Source organism: Mustela nivalis (assembly GCF_964662115.1).
Source record: "Mustela nivalis genome assembly, chromosome: 3".
Lineage (NCBI taxonomy): Eukaryota > Metazoa > Chordata > Mammalia > Carnivora > Mustelidae > Mustela > Mustela nivalis.
Window position 1 is genome coordinate 144,319,153 of NC_139022.1, and position 12,854 is coordinate 144,332,006.

A 12,854-nucleotide genomic window follows, 5' to 3' on the forward strand; every position below is an offset into this window, starting at 1 on the left:
AGTTTCCAGTTTTATGTTTCATTCTGGACCCTCAAAATGACCTTCTAAACCAGGTATTTATTGCTTGATCCAAAGTTAAGATGAATAACCAGACGATGAAAATATATACTTCAAAGGTGACGAGAGAGAGTGGCTGTTAGCAACGTCCGGGGATTTCTAGGTTTCCTTCCGCTGATGGAGTTGGAGCTGGAGCCGATGATGGGGATGATGATGGTGATGATGGTGATGGTAGCTGTGGCTTGCTAATTCCTCCTACCGAGTAGTTGTTTAGATTTATGAATAGATTGTGCCAGAGGACATGTGCTAAAGATTTTTGGCTTTAATGTTGCTTAATTTGAAGACCATCTTCATCAGACAGACATTTATAAGTTACTTTTTATGTATGTACCAAGTCCAAAACATTCACTAGGGACTGAAAATAATCCGTGCTTGAGAGCAAGGGCGACCAGGGTAAGAAGCAGGCGATCAATAAAACTTTTGTGTGCTAAGTGAGATGGATGAGCTCTGGGCAGATCCTCCGAGATATAGAAGACTCACCTAATCCAGTGTGGGAGGAAGAGGAAGGGGCAGAGGTGAAAACAGTTTGAAGGCTAAGGGGAATAAAACTTGGAGATGGGAAGTGGGACTGTTTTAGGCAGAGAGAAAAAGCCTGGGAAAGGTGAGGAGCAACAGGCTGTTCTCTGGACTGCGGATAAACTCAGTGAGGCCCCTGTGCCGAGTATCAGGGTCGCTGTGGTGTTGGTAAAATTTGAGGCTGGAGAGGGAAAAGAGGGAAGAGGCCAGAAGTTTTATTTTGAGGGATATGTTAGGAGGCATTGGAAGATTTTAAGGAAGGGGCCTATATGATCAGGTTCACATTTCAGAAAAGTCAGCATTATGAAAGGGGGTCAAAGTGCTTGTGATAGTAAAAGTAGTCAGTAGCCTATTTAGCTGGGATCAAAGGGCAAGTAGGTCTTATGTGTACTGAGTTAACTCTTGACTTGCTGCCTCCAGGCATGTGTAAGTGCAGCAGCGTCTACTTACTAACATACAGAGATACTCAGTGTCGTAGCCATCATAAGGCTGTATGCATACGTGCTAGCTCAGTATCTGTTCTGGGTGGAAAGCACCGCATTCAGTCAAGGAGATCCTTAGCACATTACTGATATAACCCATATAGAAGTTAACAAAAGTCGTCGCAGGAGAGATCAAGACACTTGAATGCACTCAAGAAACCCACAAAGAGAAATGGCTTGGGTATTAATTGGTGGGGATTGAGTGAAAGGGAGGGTAATAGGGGGTGACTTGTTCTTCTGGCTTGAGTAAACAGGTGCATGGGGTGGCCATTCAATGGTTCATGGAGAGACATGGGAAAGGAGAGTGGAACAACAGGGGGTGGAGACATCAGGCTGTTTATTTGAGGTATCTCTGGAACGTGAGGAGATGTTTGCTTGGCATTATTTGATCCTGTAAATTGGAAGCTCAGGAGAGAGAGAGGAACAAGACCGGAAGGTTTAGGAATCATCGTTACAGGTGGGAGTTGAAGCCATTCATGGTGGACAATGTCTTCCAAGTAGAGCATATAGAGTGAAGGGCCACCAGCTGGAGCAGTGAGTCTTAAGTGTTCCTTAGGTGATGATTCTTTGTACACACACACACACATACACATACACACACTGGAAAACACACACAGTTTAATGGATCTAGGAAATGATACATCATATCCGAACAGATAAGAGATTTACTAACCTACTGCAACCACTCTCTTACACAGTTCAGTGTGTACAGGTTTCCTAGGTGGAGGGTAAAGGACATTCACAGACATGTCCCTCTGTGGATCAGGATATCCCACCCCTACTCTGCACATGGAAAAATATGTGCTTTTATAGACTTGGTGTAGAGACATTGTTTTCAGTTAGCTCTTCTCTCTTTCCCAAACACTGAGAGGAATATCAGAATTTTAGCTGATCTCCAATAAAAAATTCAGAGGAAAATTATTAATTTATATTGTTATCCTAACATATAAATTGTGTCTCTTGTTTGCTAATTTTCTTTTTCCTAAATTCAGTTTTGTCTAAGTATTCTTTTAATCAATTCTTCTCCAGGCCTCCGTACCCTTGAGAACCATTAAAACTGATTCACAGCATCTTGCTTTCTGCCTCTTAGAAATCCTTCTGAATATGGCCTGCCAACGTTACTTCCCAAACTCCACTTCCATGACATCACTCTCCCAGAGCTAGCAATAACTTTTCCATTGCCAATTACATCAAGCACAGACTTCTTTCCCTCCAGGCTCTCTAGAATAAAATCACACCTAGCCTATGAATGGTTTTAATGATTCCCTGATAGAGTTCTTCAAGGCAATCAGACCTAAAAATCTTCCTTGACTACCCACCCTAGTCTGCTCTAATTCTTCCACTTGTTTTCTGTTTTGCAGAGCTCAGATCTCAGCAATAATAAACATGGATTTTCAGAGATTCAGAAACCCTGGCCCTAGGTTTGGAGCCTAGAGACTCTTTTGACAAGCTATTTAATTTCTTATCTGTAAGATAAAGAAATCTGCTAGCACCTTTCATAGACTTATTCTGAAGGGTAAATGAGACTATCTATGTGAACATGCTTCCTAAATTACAGTTTTAGATAAAGTAAATCCTAGGTAATCAGAATTTCTCTTATCTGAAATTCAGGAATACATGATTTTTAAACAATGTATACGTTTGATAGCTTGGAAATTTTCAGTGTTCCTAGATACAAGTTAGAAGTCACTACTATTTGAAATAATTAAAAAAGAGGGACTTGGAGGTTGGGAACAGAAATAAAGTCCAAATAAATACTCAAGAACTTCGTGGGGATTTTCAACATTGGTTTTCCAAAATGGCAGGCTTAAAAGGGTTTTAAGTTGACCTAGGATGTAGGACTACACTCATGCCAACTATATTCCTGTGGTGAGGAATGCAGTCTAAGTGTAAAGGGAATGGCAGTTCCGGAAGTGTGTAAGACTGAGCCATGAAGTCACAAAGATATCATCAAAAATTTGGTTGAGGAATCAAATGCTAAAAATTCAAAAAATTAAGTGCTTTCTAGTATATGTATTACCTACAACAAAGCAGAAACAGATATACAAGTAAACCATTATAACTTTGTTGCAAAAAGATTACAAAAAGTATCTGGGAGTTAAGTAAATGGAAATTAGGAACATGCTACTCATTAACACTAATCTAAAGATTCAAAATGTCATTTGAATTGCAGATTCTAGTTCAATGAATTCAAAAGTATTTATGAGTTTGTGTGGGTTCACTCAAGACCTTTGCATCTGTAAGTCTACTTTCCTTCATATGCCAATTTTCCTCTCCTTTGTTTTAAAGGCCTTGTCCTAGGGTTGGGGAAGGTCTGTGGGATACTGAGGGTCCAGCTAACACCAGGGATCTTCCATGGTATTTCCCCCATAGCTATGATATAAGCTCATCTGCTCTCTTCCTAAGCGTTGCTTGCCTTTTGGTCTTTTCCATTCAACATTGTTGTTTTTGTGCAATTCATGAGCTATTTCCAAACGTACTTTGCTGTCCCAAACAGACTGAAGGTTCCTAAGGCCGACACAAAATCTCTATTCCTTATAAAGATACTGTGACTGCAAATACACATAACAGACTCTTAAGTATTTCTAGAGTAACTGAAATCAAGTCTGATAAACAGAAGTTTGTTATCTATGGTTTCTCAACTGTAAATATAACATGAGTAAAGAATGTTATTTCTTGTAGAAATCTGAACTTAGTTCCTTATATTTACCATTCAAGTATTAAGAAAAACAAATTTGTGGTTACAGACTAATGTCTTACTTAGTTACTGAAATGTCTGTTATTAAAAGTAGTGGTTTAAGAATCATTTTCCAATTACTAATGAAGTCCGAAATACTTAGAAAATTCAAGATGGTTCCTTTGAAATGCTCCTTTTGATATTATGCCTAAGTGTTTATAGAGCATACCTACAAAATATATTGATATTTTGTTTCAGTCCTGTACTTCTTGACAGAATATGAGGTAAAAATGGTACTCAACATGGTTAGTTAAATCTGTCACAAGTATGTGGGGGGAATACTGGCAAGAAGGTTGGTTTTTTTTTTCTTTCTCTTACTCCCTCTTATTTTAAAAGTATTTTATAAGTGAAAAAGGCAACATTATTTTTAGAGTTTGTTGAAAATTTCAAATATCTAGTCCCAGAAGCAAGACTCATCATCAGGAATATCTAAGGCCTATCCGGGTTTTCAAAATAGTGCCCACATATACCGTACTTGTTGAACAAATTCAGATTTATTGAAAGTAAACATTTACATTGGCTACAATGTTAGAACTATTACAAAGCTGGATAAAAGAGGCTTAAGTAGCAGTAGAAAGCAAGTGCAATAAAAAGTGAATAGAGAAAATATTTGGCCTTAGTGATCTCTTGGCAGTATTTACATTATGTACATATTGTTAAATATTTATAATAACTCTAAGGCACCAAAGGCTAAATAGCAGGTTGCAATACTATTTTGTGCACAAAAGTCAAGAAATTTATTGTAAAGAAGGCTGAATAGTTAAAGAAACATAGGCATCTCTTAATGTTTACATAAAGGAGTGGCTGCATTTTTTAAAATCTCAAATGATACATTAAATATTGGGTAGATTGAAGAAAGTATTTTTAGAACATTAAATTATGTTGACTATGTAAATAAGCACTATTTTTTTTACTGACTTGCTGGTAAATGTGTAATGTAATCTTTTCTTCAACACAGCTTTTTCACACTCATGGATATGTTTTGTCTAAAAACTACTTGAAATTCTTTTAACCTACAAAAACCTATCCTAATATATCATAGTATACACAAAATCTCCAGGAAAACTGACTGGACAGTAATATACATCAAATTTATATATAATCTGACAAAAATTTAGCAGGCATTCAATACCAAAATAACTGAATATTCAGTCTGCCATTCTGGCAAAGCAGTTGAGGGTTTTAATTCTTTAACTGTAAAATGGGCAATTGTTTGTGACTTAGGTGAATGGACATCAAATTGGCCCACGGAAAAAACCAATCTTAAAGGGAACTAATTATATTCAAATTTTGCCTTGAAACCCCTTCACATAACTCACTGGGTCTTAGCTGTATCATTCATCACCAGTGACTGAAATATCCTTATTTCTGCAATGTGAAGAGGTAATTGACAGTATCTATATCCAGCACGGTCTTGGCTGAATTATTTGAGTTAACTTCCATTTGCAAAATTTTATTGTTCCTTCAACTGGAAACCAATTTACCTTAACAAACAGTCTATCATTTGTCTTGAGGTAGTGTTATAATGAAGAATTCAGCAGAGCAATCAAAAAACATCCTAATATTTTTACAATGTGCTTCAAGTGTTACTATGTAATCCACATACTTAAGTGGTAGGCAGTCCAAGGCTGAGGGACCCTTCATGACATATTAAATTACTATCTGATAAAGGCATCCAGACATTAACAAGGATGATGAGTTCTTCCTTAAAACTTTCTCAAATGCCATGGCCTCTGGCGAGTTATGGTATTCTGGAATAAAGTACTGCTAAAATTCTTTCAATGATATCAAAAATTCATATACTTGCATATTAAAAGTTTCCTTTCTTTTAGCAAAGTGGAGAAAAACTGAGAGTTGTCTTTTCTAAACTCTCAAGTTTTTCAGTGAGAGATATTCAGAACATTAACAATAGTTTTGGGGGTGGTTTCTTACATCACATATTTGATACTAAGTTTAAGGATGTGGCTCTCATTCAAATTTTAAATTGAAAACCACCTTCACACTCAACATTTGACTGAGATTTGCTGTGCAAAAAAAAAATAAAAATCATTTCAACATGATGGAATCTAAGGCACCAAAAATGCCTTTCCATAAAGTGTTGTGGAGCTCTAGGTTATAAGTATATTATCACTTTTTCTCTTTTTGAACGTCCAATCATTTTCTTCTCTTTTTAATACAGTGGACAGTGAAAAAGGACAAATTACTCATAGTGAAATGTTTACAAAATGAGTAATGCAGGAAAAAGCAGAAAAAAATTAAGGTTCTTCTTCCGGTACTTCAAGAATGAAAATAAAGGATTACCTTTGCTCAGTAGGTTCATATTATATAGTAATGGCTACACAATTAATATGACTACAACAAAACATCAGTGAACAGACTTCAAATATCATATAAATACAATACAGTATCACATGTTTGGAATCATCAAATATGTCAATAGGTAATATCTTACTGGAGTAACTGAATCAAGGCATGATAATGTTCAAACTTCTACATTTAAAGATCTCCTTGGATCTTGGAAGCATGATATTCACTTACTAATGATAGATATTCAAATTAGATTCCTTAAAAATAAAGATAAGTTTCAGGATGCTATAGTTACCCCAATACCATAAGTTCAATTAAAAGACTTGCTCCAATACTTGGACTATTTGCTTACAAAGGTTCTGAGCTTAATTTTTCAAAACAAACTTACAACCTGACATTCTGCACTGCAATAGCATTCAATGAATTACCATTAGGAGACATCTGATTTTATTATCATAAAAGGTGTCCATTGTCTGTAATAATTATTAAGCATGAAAACTAGCAACCACTTTTCTTGCCCTAACAGGTGAATCCATTTTTTAATTTTAATTTTTATTCTTGAACTAGCAGTAGAAGTTTGCGTTATGCCAGTTTTTCCTCCCTGAAATACTCTCCCCTGAGTCCTCCAAGTTACCCTTCCAATTCAGGTGCTAATACTTCACTCTTTAGAGCTCACTCAACTGCAAAGTCCAACCTGAATGATTAGGTCTGTGGTCTTAAAACTGCATGTGGAGGCACTAGAGAGAGTTTCTGGAGATGCCTTGGTGGTGCTAGTGGCCACAGAGGTGGGCCTCCAAGAACTCAATTTCTAAATCTCACTAGTACATCTTCACAGTGATGTTATATAAGATTCAGAAGAATGTGCCACAAAATTAATTTGAAAAATAATTTTGTCGCTTAAAACGGTTTTAAAAACCCAGTCAAAGGGATTTGGAAGACTTGGGGAATCTTGACAGAAAAAAAGCAAGTCGTCCTCGTGTCCCATGTAAAGTCTTCAAGTATCTGGTCACAGAACACTAAGGAAGATGTAGCTTGGCTCTACCATGCCGATACAATCCCTCAGTCTGTCTTTGAGTTCAGAGGCACAAGTCAGAACAGATCAATGTTTTAAGTGGATCCTATCACAATGATTAATATCCCAGCCACTTCAAGTCTATTTTTTGCAGAGATAAGCGGCATATCAATTATTTACAATATAAGAAAACAAACAATTAGTAAAAACTTCTTAGATAGCAACCCTTAACAACGAGTATGACCTTTTTGCTCACCTTTAATGCCAAAGGAAATAAACACAGAAGTTATGACATTATACTTGCAAATGACTAAACATTTTAATTTATTTTTTCTTTCCAAATAAATTAAAATCAGATATGAACCTTGATTCAGGGTTTGACTAGAGTGGCAGACTTGCTAATTAAACTGCTCTCATGAATGGCCTTATTCCAAAGACATCATGGAGGAAAATAAACACTGTCTAAAACTTACAATGAATAACTTTAGTATCCAAAGAAAGAGAAATGATTTTGATGAACACGTGACTCTTGAAAGGAAAATGCTAAGAGCTGGTGTTATTCTCTATAAGCTTATTTGTGTTCTTTTAATATAAAAGAAACTTCAAAGTTTGTCTTCTTTCTCAGTAAGAAAAAAAATAAGCAGAGGTATTAGATGAAAAAATATAAAAAATGCTGGTGTGGTATAAATAAATTTTAAAAATGTTCCACCGTAAGAAATAAAAAATATATACTGTTTGTTTAAATACTGAGGCCTTTCTTTTATGCATATAATCATTTGAATATAGAGTTAATCCACCTGGGGCATCTGTGTTCCCCAAATTATAACTATTAGATAACATTATAAAAGAGTTGAATTGTAACTGAAGTGGAAATTATCTAAACAAATAGAAAAATTGTTTCTAAACATCTTCAATGAATGAATGGTGGTAAATTTGACTCATATCTTGGTTTATGTCCAGATTTACTGCTTACTGAATATTATTTTCTTCTTATTAAATGAACATAGAATCGGGGAGCCGTGCCATCTCTGCTTGATCACACATTTGGATGCATCGGTCTATAAATATGTACATTACATACTCTTGGGCAAAGCACTGCATCTAAGACCTAGTTGTTTTTGTATGAGAAAAAAATAACAAGAGAATAGGAAACGTCCCTCCCCAAAACACTTGAGTGTTCATACCACTAAGTAAATAGCACATGAGAATGTGCAAACAAACTTATTGCAAAGTACTATATAGATTTAGATGCCTTTATAAAATGTTCTCAGTTCTAGTTTGGTAACCTAAAATGTTGGTATATAATACCAAATTTCCAATTAAAGAGTTTAATATAAAAATATCAGCACAGAACTGTTTTTTCAATCTGTTTATTGTGTGAGCAACCCAAACTTCAGTTTAAGTGCTGTTGCAATTTTATTACTAGATTCCATAACCCTACAATTGATAAATCTTATACCATTTTAGGTATTTAATGAGATAGTTAGAAATACTAAGAAAAAAATCAGTATTCAAAGGGTTACTTTTGTTTATAATAACAATAAATTATTTTATCATCTTCTTCAGTTCAAAATCCAGCTTTGAACCCGAGGAAGGCTTTCAAATCACGTTAATTAAATGGTGGTCCTTTAACCAGTAGCAGTTTGATTACCAATTACTCGAAGGATCTCTTTGTGAATGCCTCCTTCTTGTGTGTTAATATTCGCATCTCCAACTTGGCCATCTTCATAGCTAAAACACACACAAAAAAACATAAGGCTTCTTTTTAAAAAGACAAAACACTCAAGAAAGCGCTTAAAACCCCCTCAGAAATGCCATTGGATACTTAAGATTTAGCCAAAGAGAATGAATGAGTAGTGAAGACGTTACTTCTCAGTTTATTTAATAAGGTGTTTGCATTAATAAACACAGAAAAGCCTGCATGACTACACACACGATTATCCTACATCATGCCCTGATTTGCCCCTTCTTTCCTTCCTTTTTAATCTGAACTTTTTCATCCCCACATAAAGCATTGCCTGTGTCTTTGCCTGGTGGACATTTCCCACTCAGCTGTTCCATGAAGCCTCCCGTGGAAGAGCATGCCAGCTCCAGCTTTTGGTTCCCTAGGTTCGAAGCTTGTGAGGCCCACTCCCACTTATCTCATTTGTTTATTTTCTGATCTGCAACACCCTTAGAAATTACTTCACATTCTGCCACTGCTCCTTCGCCCCGCCAGCCTTCTCATTATTATTCCTTTGTGATCAGTGCCGCCTTTTTTCCTTATCACTGGTAGCTCTATGTAGTCTGACTCTAGAAGATATTCTGATTTATGCCGGTACACACAAGAATGCAAGTGTGCTAAGCTATAGAAGTGGAAATATAACGTGAAAGGACAGCAATTACTAAGTCCCTTAGAAAGAAAGAAGTGCGTTTTAGGTGATCATTCATTTCCTCAAATAAACTTACTTGGGCAGTAAGAATTTTCCAGGAAAGAATTTTTAAACTTCTGTGATAAGATTAAGAAGAAGAATAGGTGATGAATTAATTTTACTTTGTACAAATGACTTCAAGACAGAAGCTTCTGAGAAGTAGTAATTACTTCAAAATAGATAACCAGGCTTGTAAGCAGCCTCAAAGATTTATGAACACCACTGTCTTTTCCTCACTACATAAAAATTCTCCTGAAATAGCACAATACAGGAAAATGGAAGAGATGATGTACAGCAATGAGAACTCAGGTCCTTACATAATCCACTGCTCAAACACCCAGTGATAACTGAATCCATATCACATTTAAACTCTAAGAACTGACTTATGGTTGCCTATCAACTTGGTTAATTCTATCCATACAAGTATGTCCACACGCACGCATGTACGCACGCATGTGTGGATATAAGACACTCAATGGTGAAACGTTACTGTGAAGAATTAGAATGATTCTCCCCGGAGATTAAACTGTAAGTGCTCTATTAATTAAATGGAGAACGTTTAAGTGAAATGCTTTAAGCACTGTCCAAATCTAATTTGGTGCTTTGTGGCAAACTGTGTAAAAGTTACATTTTATTGGGCAAGTAAAATATGTTACATCCCAGCTACCCATGGGTCAAAGGGCACACTAAGGCATCCACAGCACTGAGCCAAGGCTGGGGAGGCAACCTGGCTTGCAGACTCATCCCGAGGGACATAGTGGTATTTACGGAGCCAATCCAGCTAGTTCCTCAAGGATCTGGATTTTGGAAAGGAAAAAGACACTGCCAAAAAGAGGATGGAGACACTAAGAACACCAGACTGCAGTTACACTTACACCAGTCCACACGGCTCGCTCCTCATCTTCCTAATATGCATTTATGTTTACTCTGTCTCTATAGCATCTGTGTCCTCTGGACACAAAGTTGAGTTGAGTAAGATATTCTTGGCTTAACTGATACCCAGCCTACGTACTACCAGCTCTACTCGTTCAATTTAAAGCTGACCTTCGAGATTTGTCTGCAGTACAATCTAACTGCTTTTCCTCAACCCACTGCAGTCATTCTTCCCATCCTCCCACTCTGCTGGAAGTACGGACTATGGCTACCCAGGGCCTCTTAGATGAGGAATTCGGATTCTACCCGCTACGTCTGCAGTACGTGATACAGCTGACTGCTCTTTTTCCTGAAGCTACATTATCTCTTCACTCCCTAGTTGGCCCTTTGATTATTAATTCTCAGTTACCTTCACCGCGTCCTCTTCCCTAGCCTCCCATTTCAATGCTGGCTTTATCCACAATTCACTCTCAGTGTTTTCTCTTTTCATGATATGCAAACTCTCAATTATTTCAGTCTCTCCCGCTGCTTTAATTATCACCCACATGCTGATTCCTAAACTATATCTCTCATCCTTACATCTTTCCCTAACTATAATTTTCCCATAGAGGGACGCCTGGGTGGCTCAGTTGGTTAAGCAGCTGCCTTCAGCCCAGGTCATGATCCCAGCGTCCTGGGATCGAGTCCCACATCGGGCTCCTTGCTTGGCAGGGAGCCTGCTTCTCCCTCTGCCTCTACCTGCCACTCTGTCTGCCTGTGCTCACTCTCGCTCCTCTCTCTCTCTGATAAATAAATAAAAAATCTTAAAAAAATAAAAAATAAACTTTCCCATAGAAATCACAAATCTAGTATATTCAAAACTGAACTTAATTTTTTATCCCAAGACTGCTTTTTTTTTTTTTTTTTTTAACTCTACCAAAATCTCAATTTGGAGTACCATCACCTACCCTGTCTCTCAACAAGAGAACTCCAGTCATTCTTGGCTCTTCCATGTGCCTAAATCCAATAAATCACGAAGTCATCTTCCCCTCTCTTTTCCTAATTACTCCCAGTTGCACCTTCTCTCCGTTTGATAACATTACCTTCATCTAGGGCTCCATTACCATTCATTTAAATAAGTGATTTTCAAGTTGCAGGTTATGTACAATTAGCAGGATCTGAAACTAAGAGTGTCCGGGCTAGCATTTTTCAATGAAATTAGAATAGAATAGGACACAAAATACTGAACGCACCCCGCGAAGTAAGCCTTGTTTTTTCCAAAGTCACAATGTCAAACACGTTTTCTCCTGGAGTGGGAAAACACTGACCTAGATGATTGTAAGAACATTATAACTGATCTCTCAGTCTCCATATCGAGGCCCATGATCCCCCTTAGAAGACTTTCCTGCCCTGCTAGAAAACAGATACAAATAGGATAAAATAGGACACAAATGGCCTCCACTTCACTTGCAGGACAAAATCCAATGGCTCTGTCATGGCGCCCCAGGGTCCCTCATAACCCAAACCTAAAAATCCTCTCCAGTCATGTCCCACCTCCCTAACACCCTATTTCCATTGTAAGGGCCTATTCAGCCAGAGGGGCCTCACCCCAGTTGAACTGCCATTTTGTTGTAAAACTTAAATTGACTCTTCCGCGCCCCCCACCCCCCGCCCCCGGAACTTACTTAAAAACAAGTCCTGGAAACCAGTCCCAGGTAACAAAGTCCATGTAAAAAGGGTGGGTCAGGCCAAGTGGAGGTATTCAATCAGTGGGGACGCATACTGTCTCCTAGCTACCAAGGAGTATGGGCCCCACCCTTTGGGCACCTTTTGGGTGCCAATTCTGAGCAAGGTGACAGGCTGGTTCAAATGTTTACTAGGGTAAATTGTAATTCAGTTGGTCACCTAGCACGACTATGGTCACCTAGCACGTCTTTCTCTGTACTTCATTGGCCACCTGTGCGTGGCCAGGCCCAACCACGTGGCCTTTGCTCTATAAAAGCTAGTCCGTGAAACAGAGAAAGGTCATCCTCTCTGTAAGGTGCGGCCCCAACTGTTCTGTTTGACGGTCGGTTTGATTCTTGATGCTAGCGCGAAATAAAGTTTTGCTTGACTTTCGCTTTGTATCAGTCTCACTCCTTTAATCACGTACCCATTACTGGGAGACCCAACACCATCAAATGGAAGAGTTTGCTATCCCTAAATTCTACATGCTCACTGACTTCTGAAAAGCATTTGCAGTTAATGGAGAGAAGATGAGAATCACATTCTTTAAATAAACAATAATAACTTAGGACAGAACGAACCTGGGGGCAAAAGCAAGCAGAGACTAGAGAGCAAGAGCAAGAGATTGAGATGGAGATCGAAAGCATTAAGAAAAATGCTTATTCTTCCATTGTCTATGACGCCCACAGGGAAGCACAGCAGTTGTGGGTTGGAAAGGTAAAACTGGCCACAGGCATTGAGGTGTCTTAAACAAT

General features: G+C 37.8%; 1 protein-coding gene across 9 annotated transcripts in view; it reads right to left on the bottom strand.

Moving 5' to 3' along the window:
• Positions 1-8,465: 8,465 nt before the first annotated feature.
• The window catches only part of PARP8 (poly(ADP-ribose) polymerase family member 8), a 174,437-nt gene continuing 170,048 nt past the window's right edge, over positions 8,466-12,854 (bottom strand). For all 9 annotated transcript variants that reach the window (XM_082723240.1, XM_082723239.1, XM_082723236.1 and 6 more), the window contains one exon: positions 8,466-8,842. In XM_082723240.1, the coding sequence (XP_082579366.1) occupies positions 8,740-8,842 (103 nt within the window). In that variant the 3' untranslated portion in view covers positions 8,466-8,739. The remainder of the gene's footprint in view (positions 8,843-12,854) is intronic.